We start from the raw sequence: 24803 nt of genomic DNA, 5'->3' as shown, positions 1-24803 counted from the left end.
CCCATTCCTTTAGGTAAAAAACAGCAGACACAAGTCCTGAGCCCTGGTGAGAATGGCCCTTCCTTCAATGGACCCAGCTTGGCCACAGCTGTGATGCTAAAATGAACAGCTATTGGTTATTTTGTTCATCTTTTTGGGCTTTGTTTCTCCAGGGGAAAAAAATAAGGGGTTAGATAAGCAATGCCATGTTTTATCAGACCTGTTATTCTAGGATTCTAACTCTGGGAGCAGAGGCAGAGGGGCAGGCAGGGTTAGAATGGGCAGAGACAGTGACCTGGTACAAGAACAAAGAAGATGAAGACTTTTTATTCAAATTCCCACCAATGCCCTACGAGTGATTACAGTAATGTCCGTAAGAACACACTGGCCAAATGTTTTCCATCCAGGCTTTCTTACTCGGGAAGGACGGTGTTCGTGAAGGACCCATTTCTCAGCAGGGAAGTGTTTCCATTATCTGTTCGGCTTCTAAAGCATCCAAGGGAGAGGTGCCTGCTTCAGGGGAATCAGCGGCCGAGGCTGGGAGTCAGGAGGACTTGCAAATCCTCTCTGAAACTGAAGTCACAGGAGTCAACTGTTTTCCGCTTCAGCAGGATGAGCTGTGACAGCGCAGCCCTTGACCGACACTCTCTCCCCTTAAAAAACAAAGGCATTCAGTTTATGGATGTGCTCATGATCAAGAAGGCCCCTGTAAAGAAAGCTTCTAGGACATAAGAAATGTCCAGTGACAGAAGGGGCTTCTGGGATTCCTAACAAATTAGTGCTCCTCGCATTTCAATCTGTCCGTTCAGCCCACGGCCAGCTGCCCAGACCTGTTCAGCTTCTCTGGGAACAGAGATCTGTGTTTTCCCCAAGGCTCCGAGCCCTCGTCCTGCGAGGAAGGAAGGAGAGGTGACGATCTGTGGGGGCTCAGCCTGCAGGTTTCCTCTCTCCAGAAGCTCTCTCCTTCCCTCTCGCTGTGATGGCGGCACCTCCCTTGTGTCTGGAATAGGACCCCACTGAGCGGAATGCAGGTGAACAATCCCCACAGTTCCATCCTGCGGCCCAAGTTTCTGTGAGTCCAAGAGATGTGGCAGGGCTGTGACCACGCTGGACAAGTCCAGAGGACTCCATTCACACAGAGGTCCCACTCTGTGGTTTGGGGGTTTTATTTTTAACCCCACTTGGCACCTGGTATATCACTGAAACACAATCTACATTTTAAATCCTAAAGCCTAGCTGTTTCTTGCCTGTGTACTCAAGTATTATTTCCTGCTCAAATTCTAATAATATTGTATACAGTTCTTGTTTCCTGTGTCACACTAGCCTCAAGAAAAGTCAAACTCTTGGGCTAATTAACAAGATCACTGGCTCCAGACCCCACCCAATATTGTTACCTCACTTTCAAGTCATGCCCCCACCCCCACTCATGGCACAAGAAGAACTTTGTAGGTCCTAGACCACCCCTATGTCATGTCAAATATATAAAACATAGCACAGTGTTCATGGGTTGATCAATAAATAGGCAGAATCATATATATATATATATATATATATGATATGTATTATTTATATTCTATATTCTATATTTTTGTTATAAATTTGTAACAGGATGTTTAATTTTCATAAGTTTGGGTTTGTGAAGAATAAATTATTGTTTTATTTTTATGATCCAAACTTTTTATATTCATGTGTAACCATATGAGACCTATACATAATCCAGTATTAGATGACCTTTACATACATTCTATTCATGTATTCATTTTAGATTGGAAATTTTCTTTCTATATTTATAGGTAATAAAATGTTCAGAAGACCTGAAAAACTTGTAGGCCTACACATAGGGACTAATGTATGAATGTCTCCCCCTCCGCACACGGCCCCAGCCAGCCCAAATCCCTTTCAAGTGGATCCCAAGTAACTCCTACTCCCATACCCCGGCTACTAGCTGGGAGTTGCTGCTGGGTTTATATTTCTGCTGTGGGGGGCTCTGCGGTTACCTGCGAAGGACACACCCCCAAAGAGCTGCTGCTCTTCCTTCCTTAAGGATTGAGGCCCTTCATATGGGGACTTTATATCAAGTCCCCTAAACATTGGGCCACAAGGTGACTCATGTGGCTTTTCCCTGTGCCACTCTCCTCCCTGCCCAAAGCCTGTGCCTCCAGGGGGACAGCAGACTCTCTCCTGCATAGGGACCTTCACCTCCTCACCTGGCATCATAAACAGCCCCAGAACCTGGGAGTCTGACCAAGTACCAGTGCACTTACTCTCCAAAGGGTCTTAGAAATCTCTCTTGGCCCCTCAGAGTGACCCATACTCACATGGTGGTAGCATTTTACACCCTTCAAAAACTCCTTGTGAAAGAGAGAAGATGTGTTGACTCTGAAAGATATTCTGCCCCGAGGATATTTCGACTCCTAAGAATACTACCATTTTAACCACAACCGTATCATCATGGATACATTTTCGTACTGAAAGCATTTTCTGGAACAAACTCCACCTAGTCAATTTAATTCCTTGATCAATTTTTTAAAAAATAGCCCAGTTAAACCCTTTCCAAATCTTTCCATTTTTGCTCATACTGAATTGGACAGAAGTTATTGTCATGGGGCTTCTTTCCCATGCAAATTTCACAATAAAGCTTTGACTCATCAGTCAGTGTGCTTTGTTTATAAGAAATATTATGATTGTAATTTCTGCCTTTGTATGGCTACTTTATAGACCTTATTTCTACGAAGTTCAATGTTCCCAAGTTAGGCTTCACAGGTCAGAATTTTACATTGTGCAGACTTTAAACGTTTGGCTTTCATTTCTGTCAATTCTCTCTTCCAGTGACACTCAGCACGAACTGCATAGAAAACTGAGAGCGTGTCTCTTTCACGGCAGAGGCACAGACTGCTGTGGGCTCGAGCCCTCACATCTCCCAGAGCAGTCGTTTAGCGCTGGGTTGTGTGCACTGAGTGGGTAAGGCATAAGCCCTGGAATCAGATCATCTGGGTTAAGTCTCTCAGTTTTCCCATTTGTAAAGTGGGGTCACCATCAGTACCTAAATCACAGGGTTCTTGTGAAGATTAAAGCATTAGCATGCAAAGTGCTTCACACAGCACATGGCATAGAGAAGCCATCTAGGAACTGATAGCTCTTGTTATTAATCCAACCACCTTAAAACGCTATCAGTTATCTATCGCTATAGTAACAAGCCAACCCCAAACTGAGTGGCTTAAAATAACAGCAATTTATGGCTAAATAATATTTCATTGTATTTACACACCACAATTTATTTATCCATTCGTCACTGATGGACATTTGGGTGGTTTTCACCTTTGGGCTATTGTGAATAGTGCTACTAGGAATATCCATGTACAACTATTGAATACAAAAAGGAATGAAGTACCGACACCTGCTACAACGTGGATGAATACGGAAAACATTTCATTAAATGAAAGAAGCCAATCACAAAAGGTCTGTCTCCATGGAGACAGAGAGCAGATTGGTGGTTGTCAGGAAGCAGAGGGAGGGACCGGGGAATGCCTACTTAAAGGGTGCAGGGTTTGCTTTTGGGGTGATGAAAATGTTTTGGAACCAGAAAGAGGAGGTGGTTGCACAACACTGTGAAGGTACTAAATGCCACTGAATTGTACACTTTAAAATGGTTAATTGCATGTTATGTGAATCTCGCTTCAATTAAAAATAATATAATAACAGCAATTTACTCTTTCTCTTGATTTTGTAGGGCAGCTGGGAGGCTCTCCTGGGTTCGCCGAGGCTCTATTCAGCAGGAGGGTTGCCTGGGAGGGCAGGGCTTCTCTTCCTACCTGGTCTTTCATCCTCAAGGAGTCAAGTCCAAACCTCAGCAAATCCCAGTGCCCAAGCACTTACCACACCTTGGCATGTGTTACCTTTGCTGAAGTCTCATTGGCCAAAACAAGTCACGTGGCCAAGCCCAGAGCCAGTGTGGGAGAGGACCACACAGAGGGAATACCAGGAGGTGTGGTTCACTGGGGACCATCGCGGTGACAGTCTGCTACAGGCATCACTCTAATCCACCCCAACTCAGGCTTGGGTCTGAAATGGCTCTGAGATCCTGACTGACACAGAAGGGGAAGGCTGAGCCTTCATGCTTTAGAACAGGGAGCTGCAAGCCTTAAACACATTCAGAGACCTCAGGACGAAATAAAGCTCAGCTTCCTTCAGCACTCCTCTGTTTTCTGGACTTCTTTCATATCTGATTTCACTGGTTTTGATCAGAAAACATCTTACTCTGAATCTGGACAGCCATTTAACACGAAACACCTGAATGAAGGCGCAGCAGAGACTCAATAAAATGGTCATCTTCACAGTGTCCAGCTCTGGGAGCCCTGGATTTAGCACTCCTGACATTCGCAGGGGTTGATCCTACCTGGAAGGGCAGGTGAGCTTGGTGACTTACCCAGGCCTTTCTCCCAGTGCAGCTCGGCCGGGAAGGGATCCCTCGTCCAGGGCTGCCTGGCTGGCGTTGCGGGGTGGGGGCTTAGATCCCGTAGAGATGACTGATGTCAGTTTACAAAGGACATGCACCCAGTGATCTAACTTAAACCCTGTGGAGCTGGTACTGTTATCAGCCCCATTCTGCAGATGGAGAACATGGTGGAGCAGGAGACGCAGGCCCAGACCCCACTTCGGGGAAGGACTTGCTGCCTCCAGGTCAGCTCCTTCTGGGCGAGCCTAGCTGTGGAGAGCTGCTTCCCCCCAGGGCAGGGCCTTCCCTTTCCCTGAAGCTGACGCACAGCAACTGACAGCGTGGGGACACACAGGCCTAGGCACTCAGGCCCCCGGGGCTGTGTGTGATCCAGAGCACCCCACGGGGGTGCTGATCAAGTCCTCCCCCCGCCCAGCTCTACTCCCTCCACACACGTTGATCCATTATGAACATCCTGGAGGCCAAACTCCACCTCGGTGTCTGCTTCCAGAAATCCCACCTGCTACAAACAACCTGAGGCTTCTCAACACCCACATCTGGAACCTGGACCTCAGGGCTGCTGTGCCAAAGTCGGAGGTCCTGTCACTAAAGCCCGCAGCCTTGTAATCACTGCCCTGCGGGGCAAGAGGCAGGCCCGCCTCACTGCAGAGAGTGCGGTGCGAGTGGCCAGCTGTACAGGGGATGGTTTACACACAGCAGGACAGTCAACCCAGGAAGCATGATGTTTCCTTAACAGGGTTCATGGGCAGCAGTTGTGGCCACTATGAGAATGACAGACCTGGAGAGCCTTTCCTGAGAGCAGGTTTTGTTAGGAGCAAGGAGACAGTGGACCTGTGGGCAGTAGGGCCTACCATGGGGGCGGAGGGTGCACGACCAGCATCACAAAGTATATTGGGGGGGGGCAGTGCAGAAAGAGAAGGTGGAGGGGGGGCCCTCGAGACAAACCTCAGACTCTGGAAATGATGGGCTGGCTGCCTGCTCTCTTTATAGGCCCTGGAAGCCAAGCCAATGGCATAGTCCGGGCCGCGCTCACAGTGCCCCCGGACGCTCTGAGGTCTTGCTCACCATCCCTGTCATCTCCCCACACTACCCCAGTGCCCTCCGGTGAGCCTGCACCCACCACCCTGGGGGCGGCCCATGATCAGCCATGCTGGGCTCAAAGCCAGGAGACCTGCCGCCTCAGACAGGAGGGGGTTCATCTGTGAGAAACAGGGGCCCAGAGTAGAGGTGGCTGAAACAACAAAGAAGCTAATTTCTCTCACATGTAGAAAGGCAGAGGAAACCAGTCCCCGCCTGGGATGGTGACTCCACAGGCGCTGGGGGAGCCCAGGCTCCTTCTGGCTCACAGCTCTGCCATCCCTGGGCGCAGACCACATCCAGTACCAGGCCGGAGGGTGGAGGAAAGGGTACGGACAAAAGGGGCAACCGGTGGGCACCTCTGATCTTAAAGGAGCTGCCCCCAACATCTTCACTTTCACCCTGATGAACAAAACCGCACCGCACGGTCCGGCCTGTCTGCAGGGGAGGCTGGGAAACCGCACCTTTCTCCCCGGCAGCCGCATTCCCCAGCTAACAATCCAGGGGACAGTCATGGAAATGAGGGGACCAGATGCTGGGATGGACCCCCAGCAGGCCCCAACCCACCTGGTGTTTCAGTTTTACACTTGTTCCTTCCTGGTTAATGAATCCGGGGAGGTAGAAGTGGGTAGGAAGGCTGTCCTGCCCACCACAAAGAGTTCCCCTGAGTGTCACCGAGTCATAGAAATGCTTGTGAAAATACAGCAGGGTGTGTAGACCCCACTGTTTGCCTTTTGTTCCACCAGCATGTGAGTGTCCTCTCGGGTTCTCACACACTCATCGCAGCTTTTCCAAACGGTGCAAATGGTCACAGGGATAGATGACTAACCACGCGCCAGTCGCCGCAGAGACAGCATTACCTCATCTTATTGAGTATTCATGAAAATGCCACAAAATAGGGATGGATTTGTTATTTGCTAGTCCCCGGCTTTCAAAGACAGTTAGATCTAGTGAAAGCCAGTTGTGGAACAATTTTAACAGTTTAGGTTTGCAATACGGGGAGCAAGAAGTGGGGAGAGCTGAATCCCTCTACATATACAGAAGGATTTGGAAATCTGAGCGGTCTCAGATTTTTGAGGACAGGAGTGGAGAGATTGTGAGGAGAAAGAACCAAAAAGAAGACAAGAAGCCGTTCGGTCATTGTCTCCAGATGGCCCATAAAGTAAGTGCAAAGTGCTTGCTGGGAGGGGATTTTTGTGGAAAGTGCTGAGGGACGGGTTTTGAGTGTGAGCTGACAGCGGTGGTGCACCAGGCTGTGGTGCCAACTGGAAGATGGGCAGAGAAGCCACCAGAGCACAAGCCCCGTTTCTGGAAAAGGATGGGATTTTCATAACTGTGGCCTATAGGTCTGAGTTCAAGGCACGGATTTCAAAATCACACAATATATTGTGGGGCACGAGAGGTCCTAAGCCTTTATCTAAGGTACGCATTATTATCACTGTAAAAAAGATGAAGAAATTGACCCTCAGAGAGGTCAAGCTACTAGCCCAAAGTCACACAGCCACTAAGTCCCAAGATTCAAATCCACTTCTGTCTTGTTGCAAGGCCAGTGCTCCCAATCACTACCCCTACTATCCTTGTCCACACCTGCCTCCAACAGACACACACACACACCCCCACACAGTCATCCTCACACAGCCAAACACTGCTATCCCTCTGGGTCTCAGCACAGCTGAGGCTCTGAGCTGCTGGCCTGCAGAAGACACTGTGGGAGCATAAGACTTGGGGTCCAGCAGACAAGTCCCCCCACCCTCACCTCCCGGGTGCCTGCTGTGGCCTCACCCTTTACTTCATCTTCCACGGAGCCCTGCACCCTTCCTGCCCACAGCTGTACTCCCTCCCCTGCAGGTGGACAGAAAGAAAATTCCCCCAGGAGAGGCAGGTGGAAGGCGACAGCACCTTCTTCCAAAGGCTAAGGGAGACACCCAGGACTGAGGAGCGGGGCAAGGGCTGGGCGGGCGGAGGTGGGGCTTGCAAACCCGAGAAGGGAGGCCAGGAGCAGCCAAGACCACGCTCCCCAAGAGTGCCACTCCCACCTGTGTCATAGCACTGCCCAGGGCCAGGGCCACGGAGCCTGAAGCTGCCAGCATTTCCATTAGAAAGCCCTCAGCTTTTGGGCTGAAAGTGTAGATTTCAGAGTTTATTCTGGATTGAGACTTTTCAGTGTAATCTTGGGACCCAATTTTTAATTTACTTTTCATTGATTCAAGGTTCTCCAGAGATGAAAACTCTCCTGACCCCCTACCCCACCCACTACACATCCTTCCAAGAATAACCTAAAACAAAGCCCCTAGTTGTTTAAAATGGTTTTACTTTTTGTTTTGGATTTTTTTTCTTCTGTGCTATGGAAATCAAAATAAAGCTTAAGAGAACAAATAGTTCCTCTAGGCTGGGCTGGAACATGCAGTGCTGTATGGTTTAGAAGTGTGTGCGTGTGGGGATGGGATGGGGGCGACCTCACAATGGCCCTCAGGCAGGACAGGGAACAGGACACAAACCCTGCCCTGGCCATGGGCAGGCTGAGCCCTCAGAGGCTGAAGGGGCCAAGGGGTGGTGGGGGCTGTAACGCTGCCGTGTCTCCAGTCCCTATCTGGCAAACACCACCGCAGGTAAGGAGGAGGGGGAGATTTCTCTGATCCAGGCCTCGGTCCTGAGACCTGGGCTGCCCCCACCGGCCCTGCTTTCTCCTTCAGTATCACTGCATCACCCTGTCTTCCCACGCCTGTCCTCCCACAGCTGGCTCAAGCACAGAGCTAAGCTTGTCCACAGAGAAAGGAAACAGAGGTGCTGGAAGGTCCGAGATAACCGTGCACAGTCTCCTGGCAGCCCTGCACCTTGGGATGGGAGAGGGTCCCCTTTCTGGCTGGTATCTGCTCCCTTCACTGTAAGCCCACATCCTCAGAGCAGAGCTTCCCTCCTTCCAGTTCCTCCCCCTGGCCCAAGGCTGGCATGTCCTCTGGACTCTAGACTCCTTTGTTTCTGAAGCAGGAACCGTCTTCCCCACTGGACTCCTAATCCCACTCCTTGAACCCCTGGGTGAAATTATCTAGACACCCACCACCCCAATCTCATTAGCCACGCCCCCTCCATGTCCTGCCTCCTCCTTTCTTATTTCCACGTTTTATGCAACTCATCAAAAACTCCCTTAATTCTCTCACCCACCTCCTCCCTCACCGCAGACCAGCTGGGAGAGAAGCACACAGAGTCCACCATGCCCACCACCATCACCACGCCCACCACCACCACCACCACCATTACCACCACCACCACCACCACCACCACCATCTCTTTCTCCAGCTGACTGATGTGCTTATTACAAGTTTGTGTGGAACATTTCTTGTGAACTATCTTTTTCACATTATTGTACATTCACTCTAATTCTGTCCTGCCCTATGTCCTAAGATAAATCCTGCTGTCTCTCTGAGCCTCAAGGACCTCACCTGTGTGGCCAGTCTTACGTCCAGCCCAGTGGCCCTGCCCAGTGTTGGAAGATGCTGACCAGCCTGGGTCCCTCTACCACCCACATCGGTGAGGGGTGACCCATGATGGCCTAGCCCCTGTGGTGCAGAGAAGACAGGTTGGAGGTACAGAAATGGAAGCTCCACAGCGGAAGCCAGCAGGCCACCAGAGGGAACAGCTCCTCACCGTCTCTGAGGGATACAGAAAGTCCAATGACTCCAGGGGAATCCCACGGTCCCTCCCTCCCCTGATTCCCCGAGGCTGTATCACGTGGCTCCAAACTGCTTTGAGTAAAAGGCCCGGACCCCGGCCCTCCGATGGAGCCCTCGTCACCTGTCAGCGGTCACTGCCGACCTCGCATTTTGACCTGCCCGGGCTCACATGTTCACATTCAGCAGTCACTGTGGAGATTATCTGTAGCCAAGAGGCACAGCAGAAAACACAGAGGAAAAACACGAGAATAATAATAACAAAAGAGGAGGAGGAGGAGAAGAAGCCACAGCAGCAGGAAGGCTCGACGCCCTGAGAGCTTAAAGCGGCACGGGTTGTACGTCGCTCTCGGGCTGCAACCAGATGTCTAGAGTAGAGGCTGTCTTACGGGGAACACAGGCAGGGTGGGCGGCTGTCGGCACTCAGCCCTTATACACGACGGCGGTGTCTGTGTCCTGCTTCCCACCGCCCCCTTAGCAAGGGGGACCCTGGAATGGACGTCTGTTCAGTGGGCATCTATTGTTTTTCCTGCCCAGCATCCATCCCCACTTCCTCTGGTACTGACAACCACCATTTATTTTTCATTTGGCAAAAATCATCCCTTCCCTATGGTCAGTCCTCATCGCTTGGGTGGGACTGACCCCATTCTGGGCTCCAGGGCTGGGCGGTGACCCGGTTCTTAGCAGTTGGTTCCAGTGTACATAGTGACCTAATGAACCAAGAGACTCCATCTCAGGAATTTAATAGAGGGCAAAGTAAAGCTTAGAGGTGGAGAAAGACATGATTTGATCCCCTGGATCAAGCCCTACATGAAGCCCAGATTGCCCCTGGACTTTTCAGTTCTACACACTAATATTTTTTATTCCGTTAATTTGAGACTGACTTTTTTACAACTTTCACTTAACTCAGAACTTTTGTCTCTATTTTAGAGTAGAAAATTGGAGGTCAGAGGTGCTAAATAACCTACCAAGATGGCACACACTGACTAGTGACTATCGGCGTTTAGATATGAATCCAGATGCACCTGACTGCCATGCTCTCCCACGTCCCACTCCACTCCTTCCCCACCCTCTAGGTCCCTGACCTAACTCTGGCAAACCTTCAGCAGTCAGCCATTCTGGAACATTTGGTGTCAACACCAAGTACCCGAAGCCAGTGACTCCAACCAGCCTCGCTTAGACCACAGTCCATACCTGCTGCTCCTTCTTGGTCCCAACTGGAGTTCCAACTTTGGTTTGAAGGCCATGGCTTTCAAACACAGACCTCAAGCCAGCTCTCAGGTGAGCGTGTTCTGCAACCTGCATCTTCCCCTTTTCTTTTAGCTCAGAGACCCACAACATTTCTCCCAGTTGCTCCTGGAGCACTCAAGGGCAGAGACTTATTGTGCGAGTTTGCAGAACCGTCTCTTTTTAGATCAGCGTGGGTCACCGTGGATCCAGCTCAGCTAGGGCTGAGGAGCAGTTAAAATAGCCGACAGGATGGGGTGAGGTAGCACAACACTCACTCCCCACTCTGATTAGAACATCCCCTGAAAAGACAGCCTGAGAAATGTCATGCTGGGCATGACCCTGCCTGCTGTCTCCCAACCCCCAGTCAAGAAGAGGTTGTAAAAAATAAGGTAAGAGCCTCTGGGGGGAATCACACAACAAAAGTCCAAAAATAAAAAGGGGGGTCTCCCAGAGGGCGAGCTTAGCAAAGCGGGCGACAGGGAGGTTCTCCGGCTGGAGCTCTGGAGCAGAGAGAGCCCATGTACCCTGGATCACCATTTCGGGTTTCAAATGATAACCATTCCTAACCAGCTCATTACAGGAGCCACACAATTATCAGCAAAGTATGCGTTTGTGCTTATCTGCTCAAAAGATTACTCTGATCTCAGTAGTCTAAACTGAGGCCAGATTGAGAAGACTGCCTTTAATCAGAGGCCAAATTAAAGTTCTGGCTGCTGCTGTGACATTTTGCTAAGCATTATTCAAATGCCTCTAATGTAACTGTTGAAATGAATGTTCATGCTTCATTTGAATACTGCTTAGATCCACAGGGAACCCCCAAAAGAAAAAATAAATCATAAAATGTCAGCCATACACAGTAAAGATACCAGGGCCGAGGCTTCAGTTTAAGACTGGTTCAGATCTCTTGCTGAAGCAACAAATATTTTCTCTGGGAAGCCAGCAATATTGTGTATAACACCTAAAAATAACTTCCTTGGCCCCATATATTCTCAAATCATTGAAAAAATTATGCATTTTCTTTGGAAGGAAGTAGCAAAAACCCAGCGGAGGATACAAAAATAAATGCTGCTGATTGAAAACAGGGCTTCCATCCAGGCATGTGTAAGACAAACTCATAAGACACCTTCGAGAAGAATCTGCTGAACTGCCCTCTGATCCAGAGGCCATTTGATCATATGCTGGCTTTTGTTAAATTTATTTCATGCTTTTATTTACCTGTTTACTGTTATTTAACTCCTCCCTCATTTAGGTTATAAAGTACGTGCAGGTCTACATCCTACAGTTCTTTCAACACACCAGGGTGCTGAACTCATGCCTGAGATCAGACAGGGTAGCTACTAAACACGCATGCTGTCTAAATCTGTGAGTCAATAGCGTCCTCTGCTCTCCCAACGCTCCTGCTCTGGCTGCGCTGGTCACAGAGTCTGAGTCTGATGAGCCTTTGGCTTTATTGTCACAGAGCAAATGCCTACCCAACAGCCATGCTCCCTTCTCCCTGCACGCTGTGTGCCCAGCTCCCGGGAACTAATCCTCGTTGCTCTAAGCCAGTCGTGGCAGTAACAGTCCCTTGGGCCAGGGATTGGTCAGGGAGGGGATATATTTGTATGTGAGACTTGTGCCTGGCCAACGAGAGGAATGAGATGTAAAGGCAAGTGCACTAGAGACGTCAGGAAATGTTTTCCTCCCAAGTCAGAGAGGGGATTGTACCAGAGAAGCCCCTGTTTGCTCCCTGTGCTGATTTTCTTTTTAGACACTGTCTTTGAGAATATGATGCCTGGAACCGAAGCAGCTATCTTGAGACCATGAGACAAGTGTGCAGACAAAAAGTCCGGGCTGAGTCTATGCCAAGGATGTTAGAAGAGAAGGACCAGAAGGAATGGAAACAGTCTGGGGACTTGACGAAATAAGTGAGCATCTAAACCAACTGTGGGATCACTTGCCTCCAAATTTCTAACTATGAAAACAGTAACTGTCCTTCCCTTGGGCCCATTAGTCAGAGCTTCTGTTAGTCGCAGCCGAAAGCCTTCGAGCTGATTCACATCACTCATTAAAATTCGGAGTAATTATGTCCCCTTTCTTCTTCCAGGAGGAGCAGTTTGATACAACGGAGAGAACAGAGGTTTTTGAACCAAAGACCAGTCAGAATTCTGGCTGAGTAACCCCCAGCAAGTTTCTTAATGTTCAGTTTCAGTGTCACTAACTGGAAAATGTAGATAACAAAGCAAACTTCATAAACTTACTACTGTAAAAAATAGAATAAAAAATAATTTGCACATAAGTCACTTAGCCTGGCATGCAGTAAGTGCGCAATAAATGTTAACTGCCTTGCTTCCTCTCCCTCCATGTGATCGCTGAGCGGAGTAGAAGGTTCAGTGAATTTGTTGTGAGTAGGGAAGCACACCCCTGTGCAAATGTCAAGAAACGATGATCTTTCACCATCTTTCTCATCCGGAGAGGAGGGCAAGTTAGGGACGGCTGTCTGTGTGGGAGGCTGGAGCTCAAAGAACAGCTTAGGACCAGCAGGCTGATCTACGTTGCCTGCACACAAACACAGCCCTTCATTAAGCAGCTGCAACACTCTTTTGTTGAGTCTGGTGCCTTCTGTGAGTCAGACTCCCTGTCAAACCATCTGCTCAGGGCCTCAGTAGAGGCCCCCTTCTTCTGAGCTGCTTCGGGCCAGGAGAGTCTGTTCCCCACCAACTGCCCAAAGCTGGGAGCTTTTAAAGGGTGGACTCCGCTGCTCAGTTGGCAGTGATCCTGAGTGCGCATGAATGCCCGGCAGCCTCAGGGCGTCGTGGGCCAGTGGGCAAAGCTGGCTTGCTGGCAACTCTCATGCCCTCCCTGGACACACACCGGAATATGGCCCCACATTAACACACACACACACACACACACACACACACACACACACACACACACACACACTTCCCCTCCCTGATGAGTGGACACAGTGATAGCCACCCTCCGGAGAGCTGGAAGCATGTCTGTGGCCACAGAACCCTCCTCCCTCCGTTCAGAAGTCATGAGACCACATTAGTCTAACTCACCAACTGACCTGCGAACCCCAGCCTGAGAAGCAGGGGGCAGAATGAGGGTGAAGGGGCTCTGTCCCCGACTCCAGGAATTAGCGAACAAGTTACCTAAACTTTCTTGGGCTCTTTTATCTCATATGGGAAATGCATAATAATACATTTGTTGGGATGATGTGTTTAAATGTCTTAGCGCTGTGCTTGGCATGTGGTATTTGCTCAACAAAAGGGACCCTCCAGGTCCCAATGCATACTCACCTGCCACAGGACAACGCCAAGGTACAGCCCATCCAACCTGCCATCTTAATAAGATGAACACGTCCCCCAGCCCAAACTCTTTGTCAAATGCCTCCCATGTGTATGCACTTGGGATTCAACAGTGAACAAAGATCCTTGAGAGCATACAGTCCAGAGGAAGAGACAAAATCATAATCATGAATTTTGATAAGACCTATGAAGGAGAAGAGGAGTGAGAGGACGGAATACAGTGAGCGGTGGGGGTGGGGGTACCACTTCATCAGGGAGTCAGATAAGACCTCTCGTTGAGAGAATGACGTGCCTGTGGAGGAGTTCAGTGTCCCTCGAATGCTAGTTGGATGAGCAGGTGCCCCCCACACCAGAGGTGGCGCTGACAGCAAACTGAGTTCTCAGAAGGTGAAGAGCTCTCCAGATGACACACCCAGGCCCTGCAGCCTCACCTCCCGAGGGACAATCAGCCTGGTCTTGCCCCTTCCTCCCCCTTAAGTGTTCTGAATTTTCTCATAAAGTATCTGATGCCACAGCACTAGGCAAAGCAGCCCTGGGCTCTGATGACCATGGGTGCCCTGTCATCCTGGAATTCAGGCTACTTCATATTGAAGCTCATGGTACCTAAGCCCTAGATCCACTCCCTGGGTTCCATTCTGCAGGGTTAATCTCTTATCCAGCTTCTGTTCAGTGACATCATTCTTTCAGAGATTGCCTTTGTTCTAACCCAATTTTTTGAAGTCATTTAAATTCAAGGAACTGCTTGGGAGATCTCCGACTATATATACACATCCATGTATGAAGAGAGAGGAAGATCCCAGGAAAGTCATTGCCAGAATCACATCAGCTTTGCTTTCTCGTTTTCGATTACAGACGTGTGTGCTGTGGAATATTACTAAACCACAGCACACATGGTACATTTCCAACACTCTTCACCTGCTTTCCTGCCCACTTCCATTTCCCTACTTGAATTCCAATATGCTGTGAGGGTAATTTGGTGCAACTGTGTTTTTCGCCTGAGGCTTTGTGCAGGTAATAGCTCCCCTCTCCCACCGTCCTTTAATCCATTTGTATTAGGTTCATGCTTCTTCTTCATTTGGAATTATTCCCAATCTCTGCTCCTGGGCACTCCAACGTCTCTGTAGTTTGTCACCGAGGCCTTCATGAGTGGTCCTGAGGGACCATTCATTTGCTCACTTGTTCAGTGCTTAATGAGCACCTACTATGTGTAAGCCCCTGAGCTATGGGAATGCAAAAATGACTAAGACACAGCGCTAGTTACTATTCTGTGGTCTCAAGGATCTCAGTCTCAGTTGGGAGCAGACTAGTAAACCAACAAGAACAAGTCACAATATTAGGTCCTACGAATTGAAGTATGAACAAAAATCTGGAAATAAAGAGAAGGGAGGGACTAATTCAGCCTTGAGAGATTAAAAACCACAGCACAAAAATATCTGATCTGTACTTATCTGAGCACCCAAGGACTGCCAGGGTATTCCCCCTGAGCAAACGCTGTGCGCCGGTAGGGGTGTGTGAATGAGCTCCGGGGTCCAGAGAACCCAGAGCGATTCACACCAGCTGGCGGGTGCACAGGGCAGTGGGAGGAAATCAGGGGCGAGGACGAGAGTCTGGTGCAAGTTAGTTTGGAGCAAAATACAGGTCAACGGAGCAGCCAAAAAAAGATGATGGTAATTGATGGTAAAACATTAAATAAATAAAACCGCACAAGTCCACAGTGATGGTAAAGAGAAAAGAAGTACAAGAAGTACAGAAGACAAAGGAAAAGGTAAATTACACCAGGAAGAAGCAATCAGACAAATCCAGAATGTGGGACGGCCTATGTGACAACTAGCCTAACCTGTTTAGAAATTCAATGTCATGGGGGAAAAAAGTGAGTTTATTCTTGTTTTAAAAAGACTAAAAAGATAACAAAATACAGTATCTGAACATTATTAGATCTTGATTTTAAAACTAATACTATAAGATAACCTTGGGAACCGTGGAAGAATCTAAATATGGACTGGATACCAGATGATATTTGGGAACTGTAATTTTCTGACAATAGTTTTGGGATTACGTAGGAGAGTATCCTTATTTTTTGTTTTTATGAGATACATGCTGAGCATTTAGGATGAAACATCAAACAACTTATTTTTAAATGTTTCAGCAAAATGTATATACACACATATGCAGAGGCAAAATATTATGGCAAAAAGTTAACGATCATTGAATTTAAATGTGTGATCATTGTACTTTTCTATCAACTTTTATTTAAAACTTCCATAATAAAGAATTTTGAAAGAAAAAAAAGTGTAGGGTCAGATAACAGAGGATTTGTTATGTGTTTCTTAGGATTTTGGACCTTACTCCTGAAGGTTTTGAATGGGTGGTTAACAAGATCAAATTTACGTCTTAGAAAGATTATTGGCTTAATGCAGTCACTCAACTAGCATTTACTGACCTCCTACACCAAATGTTGAGTGAACCCTGAGCTAGGTGCTGTGGGGGAAAGGCGCTGCTGGCTGAAAAGCATTTACCATGTAATCGAGGAGGTGAGACCCAAAACACAGAGCACAGGTAGAGCGTTCTTGTCAGAAGCAGTGACGGGGAGAGCTGGGGAAAGCGCAGGTGCACGTGCCTCCAGGTACTACATGGGGTTCCAGGTCAGCAATACGGCCACAGCATCACCCCAGAAAGGATGAACCCGCAGGTGACAGGTCTCCCATCAGTTCTGGCCCCTGATCTCTCCTTACTCCCTGATGGCAGAACCCCACTCCCGTGAGAGGCTGACAAGTGTTAGATTCCTTGAAGCAGAGTGTAGGAGTGTCCCCCATTTCAGGCCCAAGGGACCAGACTCAGTTCCCCTGAAATCCACCAGGGACTCCAGGCAAAGATTTTTCCCCCAAGACAGAGACCCATGAGAAGACCCCCTTCCCCTTCTTCCTGCCTGCCTTTAAGTGCAGCTGGTTGAGGACGTGGTGCCTGGAGCTGGGGAACCATGAGGGGAAACTCAAGGGACAGGAGAGGGGGACCCAGAGTCCTAACATCACTGTGCCACTGGAGCAAGCCTGGAACCTTCTATCACCAGACTTCTTGATGTGGGAGAACTTTTTGTCACCCTTTCTCCAAATCATTCAGATTCTAAGATCGATGCTATAGCCCCCAACCTCCTCATCCCGCCTCCACGTGCAGTCAGGTGTGTCTAGAACCAATCCTGACCCTAGAACAGAGCAGTCAGAGGAAGTCGTGGCCACGTTCTGCGTCACCCAGCCCATCGGGTCAGCCCTGCCCCCAGTCGAGCTCCGACAGCAGCTGCGGTGTAGGATGCTCAGGAAGCTTCATGCTTGCTCGTTGACTCTGACTGGTCAGCCGTGACTGTCTGATGAGCCGTGCGGAGGGTTCTGATCCATTGTGTAGGGAGTTAAATACAGGTTCTGTGCAAAGCGCCTAGTTTCCTCGTTCCAGCTAACTGCTTGGGCCCGTGTTTACCATCGCACACACGTGTGGGAGGAGCCTGGAGTCGGAAGAACTGAGTTTGGGTCCTGGCTCAATTGTTTACTGGTTTTGTGATTTTGGTCAAGTCATTTAACCTCTCTGAGCCTTATGGGATCACTGTTATAACTGAAATCATGTAAGTAAATGTGCTTTGTAAACTATGAAGTGTCACACAGGTGGGAGGTATTTTGTCTTATATCTGTCAAACTTCAGCTGAGGACCAGGTTAATAGGAGGCAGGGAGAGGAGGAAGGAATTCAAGGTTCCAGCCTTGGAGAGTCTGTAAGTGAGCACCTGACCAGGTGCTAGTCTGGAGTACAGAAGCGGGACTAACATGAGGTCAGTTTCAGGGGAAAGTCAATCAGCAGAAGTGAGCTGTGAGAGTGGATCGTGAAACAGAGTTGGAGAAGATTAGAAGTGATGCTAATGACAGAGACAGAAACCACAGACTGGATGTGGGGTCTCCTTTTTTATTTTTTAACTGCCTTGACACCGGTGGGATATGGCCCTACCCAGTAGTAAGGGAGGATCGCCAAGGCTGAGATCTCAAGGGGTGACAGGGCAGAAGGAGCTTCCAAAATCTTCAGAGGGGCAAAGGAGGGTGAAGTCCCCTCCCTAGATGAGGCCACCCAGGGCTTCGAGCCTGCTTCCCTTGTAGCAAATCAGTGGAGCAGACCAGAGGGGAAGCCAAAAGCGCATGGAGAGACAGTCAGAAGTTGATAGAGTGAGCTAAGGGGAGCAAGCCTGTTGATTTTTCCCTCTCCCACCCCTACAGGGTGGCACAGACCTACAACACTTCCTAAAAAGCCCAGCAAGTAACGAGTTAAGAAATCAGAAGGCCTTTTGTAATAAAACCAGAAGGTGAGAAAGGGACAAGGGACACTTAGCATAACAAGAATTACTCTCTCACTCTCCAGGTTACTAAAAGCCTCAACTACCTCGTGAAGTCTGACCTAGAGGCCAGAGAGTGAAAGGAGGCTTCCTTTAGCCCCCACATGGATCTAAAACATGCGCCAGCCCCATGTAGGAAAGGGGAAAAAAGAAAGACTGACTGAAGACCCCAGGCAAAGGCTGAGAGGAGGCTGAAACCTAGGAGGAGGGCAGAATTCAAAGCCGCATTTGTCCACAGCTGGGTCTCTAATGTCTACGACAGAGGCAGGCACGCGTAGGAGGCAATGAGTGAATGAGCAGGTGGGGCAGTGGAAAATCCCAATCAGTGGGGTTCTCCTAGGAGCTCAAGAGTGGGGTGTGAAAGGGGGCCTGGGAGACGGAGGCTCCGCACCAGCGAGGAAGCAAGTGTGCGAGCAGAGCCAGAGCAGGGCAGAGAGCTCCAGTCCGTAACCCCGGGGGGACTCATGGGGTGCTCACGCCTGAAAGCCAGGCTGCCCTCCACATCCTTTTGCACCCCACGTATCACGAAGAGAGAGGCTGGGGCGGGGGCAGGGAGGGAGGCTCGGTTGAAAACATTCAAAATCGGGAGATTCTACATGAAGTTCCTCATCCCCCCCCCACTCCTTTTTGAAGATGGAGCGACACCTGGCCTGCAGGGCCGCCAGGTGAACACTCAGGCACTGCAGAACAGCTGCCCAAATTCACACACAGACTCCGCCTCCTCCCGCTGCTTCCGGACACACACACACACAGGTAAGGCCACGCAAAGACACGGACAGAAGACAACCCTTTCTAAGCAAGAAAAGAGGCCTTCAGAAGAAACCAAACCTGCCGACACCTTGATCTCAGATGTCTAGCCTCCAGAACTGGAAATAAATTCCTGTTGTTTTAAGCCAACCAGTCTGCGGTGCTTTGCTATGGAAGCCCTAACAAACTAACACAGACGGCCTTCTGAATCAAGCACGGGCTCCTTCACAAACCCAATTACCAGCCGAACCCTAAGCCATTTGAATATAAACCATGGTTTAAATTCATTCTTTCATTCAACACTTGAGCACCTGTTACGCCCTGAATCCTGCACATCTACTGATTCAAGCCCAACATCATATAAACTAATTTTATTTTCTTGTCATTTAACAACTGCCTTCTATATTTTTCCAACCATTTTTTGCTGGTAGCTTTATGTGGCATTTGGTTGTCTTCTGCTGCTTCTCCTGGTGAATGGAAAATGGTCCTTGTTATGAATCTTATAAACAGCACCAGAAACCCTAGTTCTCAGCGCTGGCTGGATATCAGAATCACCTGGGATGTTTTTAAAATACCGAAACCTGGATCCATCCGATTCTCGTTTAGTCGGTATTTGTGTGGAATTCTGCCAGTATATGTATATTTCTTTAAGCTTCCCAAATAATTCTGATGTGCAACCATCACATCACAACTAGGGCACTGTTACTCTAGTGTGAAAGGTCCTTGAAGGTCACCTCCTTTGCTACTCAAAGTACAGTTTGCAAACCACCAACACTGGCATCACCAGGAAGTTTGTTCAAAATGCAGAATCTCAGATTCCACTCCAGACTCCTGGAGCAGAATTCATATTCTAACAGGATGCCCCACACAATTCAGAGGCACTCTAAAATTTGAGAAGCACTGGATTTCCACTAGAATTACCTGGAAAGCTTTTTATAACCAAGACTACCTGGCTTCTTCCCAGAACCAAAGAATCTCAATCTCTGGTAAGGCCTGGGAATCAGATCAGAATTTTATATATTGTTGTGCAGCTAGTCACACAAGGGCCTGAGGCTTCAGAATCACTCACATAGGCCACAGTATACGTCCCCTCAACTATCCAGCCTCTCCTTAACCTTCCAATTCTTTTTTGAAAATAAAAAATATAACAGATACAGGCTTTTATTTTTCCATCATGCATGCAAGCTTACAACTATTTATACTGTTTTGGAACAAAGAAATAATTGCATTATTACCAGGGTGTCAAATTACCAAGTAAGACAACCAGTTACTGATCACTTTTGGGAGGTTATTTTCACAGAACATAGCAACAATTTCCGAATTATACTTCCAGAGTATTAAAGCCCAGAGTTATACTATGAGACCAGGACAAGCTGATGACAATTCTAATAGTCACACAAGTCTCCACCTTACACAGGAAAAAAGGCTGATATTCTGGTGAAAGGTCTCAAGTAAGCACCTTATCAAAGACTGGTAAGTCTCTGAAAGAGTGTACAACAGAACGGTCTCTCTCTCCTTTTGTGGCTGCAGGGAAAAGGCGGCACCCCCGACAGCTCCTTTTGAGACTTGTTAATTCTGAAGACTTTCAATTCTAAGACCCGTCTCTGGAACTTCATTAATTAACATGAAAAGCAAAAAGCAGACCTGATGTGATAATGACAGCGCACCCCACCACCATCACCACCAAAGGGAGTTCCATTCTCCCAAAGCAGTCCTGGTTGAACTGGCACAGTATCTTGGACTTTCGATAAGAAATACAGGCGGGGAGAGTGAGATACAGATGAAATCAGGTGGATCACAATTGATAACTGCAGTAGCTAGGTGATGGGCACACGGGGTCCTGGGACCATCCTCTCCATTTCTGTGCATTTCTGAAAAGGTCCGTAATAAAGAGGGAAAAGTTTTAAAAAAAAAATCTTTTTAAATAGCAAAAAAAAAAAAAAAAAGCGACCTGTACAGCTCTATTTTCCCATTATGCAAAAATGGGGTAAGTGGTAAGATTTACTTAGAGACAAAAGAAGCAGCATATAGCATTAATCTTCCACATACACAAGGCCATACCTAGAACAAAAGAGAGAGCATCCGAAGTAACATTATTCTGTTTCGGGTTTGCTTCTGTGATTTATGAAGGCTACTAATGACACAGAGATTGGACAAAACTTTGGGCATGTCCTCGCCTAGGCATCGCACTTACCCACAACCCCTTTAATTCTCCCAACCTCTCCCCGGGAAGTTACCTCCCCCCTCCACCCCCGCCCTCCATCACCGAGACACGGGTATTCTCCCTGAGGTTTCTCAAGCCATTTCCATCTGATTTTCCAGGCCCACTCCCCACCAGGTCCGTTCTTGCTCTGCTTTTTGCTCCAACTTCCCTGCCCAAACACCCTCTCTACATCTCTGAGTCAAGACCTCCCCAGCCCCTGGGGAACTCAGAACAAGGTCTTCCATAAGGAAAGGGAAGTTGGGGGAGGGCAAGTGTACACACAGCCCTACTTCCCCACACTCAGCGATGAGAGGAGGAAAGAGGGCGCAGCTCAGCTTTTACACCCATCGGAAATAAGCCTTGGAGATCCAGAACAGACTCTGCCCACCCCCATCCTCACGCTCCAGGAGAGGGCCTTGGGATCCCCCATACTGGAGACTAGAGCTTATTCCTATGGGTATGCAAGGTAGAAGCAAAGAGAACAAAGGGCTGCGGAAGGTGGGGAAGCCGAGGAAGGAGGGTCCAGAGGGCCAGAGGCTACCACAGAGGAGGGAACAGCAGGAGGCAACTGGGTCTTAAGGGGCACAAAAAAAGGTCGGAACAGAGTTAACACGAGTCTGTAACACTGCTGCCTCGGGCTTTATCATTCCTGCAGATGCACAACCACGCAAAGAAATTTCAACGTCAGTTACAGGGTGAACCCAGGAGTTGGCAGCAGGGTCTGACCACAGACCCACAAACCCTTCTGGCCTCCTCCACCAGCGTGCAGCCGTGTGTGTGTGTGTGTGTGTGTGTGTGTGTGTGTGTGTGCGCGCGTGCAGAGCCCCAGCTGTCTCACTAGCTGTGTGAAAACCCTGGTTTTACAGTTGTTCTGTTTTCTCTGAGCTGTGGTACTACAGAAACCAAAAATTAAAGGAAGGAGGGGTGGGGGGGGTAGGGGACAGGACAGGGCGGGAGAGGAAGAGAGGGAAAGGAGGGAGCGGGTGAGAAGGAAGAGTAAGGAAGGTGTGGAGGCTTGAGAAGGAGACGCAGGCCCATAGATCAGAAATATCTCTTCCCCATTAACCCCACGACAGCACTTTGGTCATGTGTAAGGAAGGGATAAGGGACTTAACAAAGGTACCTAGGTTCTTGGCAAGTTCAGTCCCCACCCTCACCTGCAGCCACAGCTTGATGACAGTGAGCATGTGTCCACACATACCAGCCCACCCATCAGTCTGGCAGCCAGTAGGGTTCCTAGAAGGCTGAGGAGAGTAAGTGTGTCTCATGCACTGGCAGGAGGCCTGGGTCCACAGGCAGTTCTTGAGGTCCTTGTTGGCCAGGAAGCCAACTGGGGCCAGTAGCAACCTAGACAAAACTCAGTGGCCTGAGAGTGATGAGGCATGGTGCAGACCTTGATGAAGGTTCAGGAGAGAGGCCCAGAGGCAGGAAGAGACGCCCGATGGTTCAGAACACACGGCATACTGCTTCTCACCCATAACCTCATCCATATCTAGGAGGGCAGCATGAGCCCCTGGCCAAAGGCAGAGATCCTGTTGGTGGCACGTTGGCTGGCAACCCCAGAGCCATGGAACAGTTTTGGCTGATGGCTAATACCAAGTACATTAGCTTCATTCTGCAGTGGCAAGAGAAATGCCACAGATGGCATGCATGGCTAGGAGGAACACGAAGCTCAGCAAGTCACGGGCCCTGGAGGAGCAGAGCTTGAAGAGGCACCAGTCCTCTGGCTGGATGACTCATGAGCATCCCTGTTAAAAAACAGGTGGGGAAGGCCAGAGCCAAGAACAGGGTCCAGGCAATGTAGAAAAAGGCAGCAAACAATGGAAGCATGTCTGCTTAACGTATAAACAGTCGGGGTGAGATCACATAACGTGTGACACTAATGTCAAAAAGCAAGAAAGCCATGGGGAGACAAAAAGAACATGATCGTAAATGCCATATTCTTGTAACTGAAGTCCAAAGGGAATACAGTGCAAGGAGGCTGACATGAAGAAAAGGCAGACAGCCAAACACGGGGGGTCAGCCAGGCACGGGTCCAGCAGGAGGTAGTAGGGAGAGGTGTGCAGATTCAGTTGGACTTCTTGTCTGCAGGCTCGGCGGTCTCCCCTGGTGGCCTTGCTGGAACTGGCTTGCCCTCCTTTCCTTTCTCCACCCGGGCCCCTTCGCTCATAAGGTAGTACTGCAGGGGATTGGGCCACAATTCCTCGTTGATTATCTCCACAATCTTGTCAGACTCGATGGAGCTGTGGTTTGAAAACCACCCGAAGAAGCTGCGGCTGTTGTCTGGGCTCCCCTGGCTTAGGGACTGGAGATCATGCCCCGGGAGCCACTGGATTGGAGTAGACCGGGACACCACCTGACCGGAGGGCCCACACCCGTACTCCTTGATGAGCACCTTATTCTGGAAGTAGGGGTTACGCCCAAAGTAGAACTTGATTTTGTAGCCCAATCTGGCGAGGCCAAGCTCTTCCACCTCCAAGCTATTCAAGTAGCTGAGTACCTCTTTATCTTGGTTGTTCAGAAAGGACGAGAGCTGGGGATGGTTCTGGAAAGCCTGTCCCCAGAAGCCGGGGATATTCTGGATGAGGAGGTTCCTACGCTCTAAGTGGTGCAGTCGCAACTGCCCAAACTTGCGTGAGAGCCGCAGGTAGGCCCTGTCCGCCTGGGCGTTCATGGTCTCCAGCTTCAGCTGGACATTCTCCAGCGTATCCATGCTGCCATCTGTAGCCGGGGGCCCCGACCCTGCCTCCTTCTCCGCCTTATTTTCCTCTACCACTGGAACGGAGGCGGACTCCCCAGTGGTCCCCTTCTTAGGCTTCCCACCGGCTATGGCTGGAGATCCCCTCCCTACTGCGCTACAGGTATCTGGGGCCTTCTTCCCAGCGAGGCCACGCCGATTTCCAACGCGGGGGCCATTTTTCGGCCTTCCCACGGTCCCCACGGTCCCCACGAAGACAGTGTCTGCTACCAGGCGCTCCGAGAGGGATGTGGCCTTTCCTGGGCCGGGCCTGGTCGGGGCCTGCCCGCGATCCCCCGCAGCCCGAGCGCGGAGCGCGAGGCCACAGTCCAGGGGGAGCTGGCAGGCACTCTCTTCCCCGGGCCGGCGGGGCGGCGCGGGCGCAGCGGTTTCCAGGCCACCCCAACCCGCGCCAGCCTGCACCTGTGCCGCCTGGGTCTCCTCCCCGAGCCTCTGGCACTGTGGAGGGTCCGGGTCGCGTGGGGCGTCGTCAGGAGCGGCGCGGACTCGGCCTTTGGCACGGCCTTTGCCCCGGCTTTTGGCGCGGGAGGACTTTCTACCGCGACTTCGGCCGCTCATGGTGGTAGCGGACTCGACTTCAAAGCCACGCTGCGACCCTGCGGCCCCTGGCGTCGGCTCGCGGTCCCTACCAAGCGGGCCTCTCCATGGCAACCGCTGACGTCACGACTGCACGACTGTACCGTCGCGCGAGGACGGGCTGCGCCCGGTGATTGGCTCCGCCGCCGCAGCTGCGCACCAGCCGATCCTCGCGGGCGCCCCCACCCCCGTCTCACCCCAACTCACTTTCTCTGGGCGAGGGGGATGTGCTGCGGATTATTTTCTCCCTCTTGGTCTCAGTTGTGCCCTCCGGGTCCTCAAGACAGCCATCACGTCAGTACCCCCATCATTTGCTTTCTAAATTAAATATCTTCAGTGCCTAAAGTTATCTCCCGTGACATGTGTTACAATGAAACTGCTACTGGTCTGTATGTCTCATCTTTGAAAGCCTTTGCTGAGAGATGTGCTCTGGTGCCTTAACTCCAGGG

At 49.7% G+C, this 24803-nt stretch overlaps 1 protein-coding gene and 1 long non-coding RNA gene across 4 annotated transcripts; one reads left to right on the top strand and one right to left on the bottom strand.

Annotated features, from left to right (window-relative positions):
• Nucleotides 1-320: 320 nt before the first annotated feature.
• On the bottom strand, nucleotides 321-24509 carry TSPYL5 (TSPY like 5). Of its 3 annotated transcripts, none has more exons than XM_032467535.1 (2): nucleotides 22178-24509; nucleotides 321-632 (listed from the first exon to the last, which is right to left on the bottom strand). In XM_032467535.1, exon 1 carries the CDS (start codon nucleotides 24334-24336, stop codon nucleotides 23089-23091), a length of 1248 nt encoding a protein of 415 aa, XP_032323426.1. In that variant the 5' UTR covers nucleotides 24337-24509; the 3' UTR covers nucleotides 321-632; nucleotides 22178-23088. The 3 variants fall into 3 exon arrangements, with proteins under 3 accessions (XP_032323426.1, XP_032323425.1, XP_032323424.1); XM_032467534.1 differs by lacking the exon at nucleotides 321-632 and adding an exon at nucleotides 19963-20878; XM_032467533.1 differs by lacking the exon at nucleotides 321-632 and adding an exon at nucleotides 19963-20688.
• Nucleotides 6320-13468, top strand: LOC106730556. Its single transcript, XR_001367019.2, has 4 exons — nucleotides 6320-6674; nucleotides 10111-10461; nucleotides 12161-12317; nucleotides 12497-13468. It is a non-coding gene; the product is annotated as an uncharacterized LOC106730556 (long non-coding RNA).
• Nucleotides 24510-24803: the final 294 nt, after the last annotated feature.

Source organism: Camelus ferus, chromosome 25 (assembly GCF_009834535.1).
Source record: "Camelus ferus isolate YT-003-E chromosome 25, BCGSAC_Cfer_1.0, whole genome shotgun sequence".
Taxonomy (NCBI): domain Eukaryota; kingdom Metazoa; phylum Chordata; class Mammalia; order Artiodactyla; family Camelidae; genus Camelus; species Camelus ferus.
The sequence above is the reverse complement of the archived record's forward strand: the minus strand, read 5'-3'. Positions and strand labels throughout refer to the sequence as shown.

Bases quoted from the DNA above. Each gene is read 5' to 3' on its own strand.
- TSPYL5 (XM_032467535.1), bottom strand. From the start codon at position 24,336: ATGAGCGGCCGAAGTCGCGGTAGAAAGTCCTCCCGCGCCAAAAGCCGG.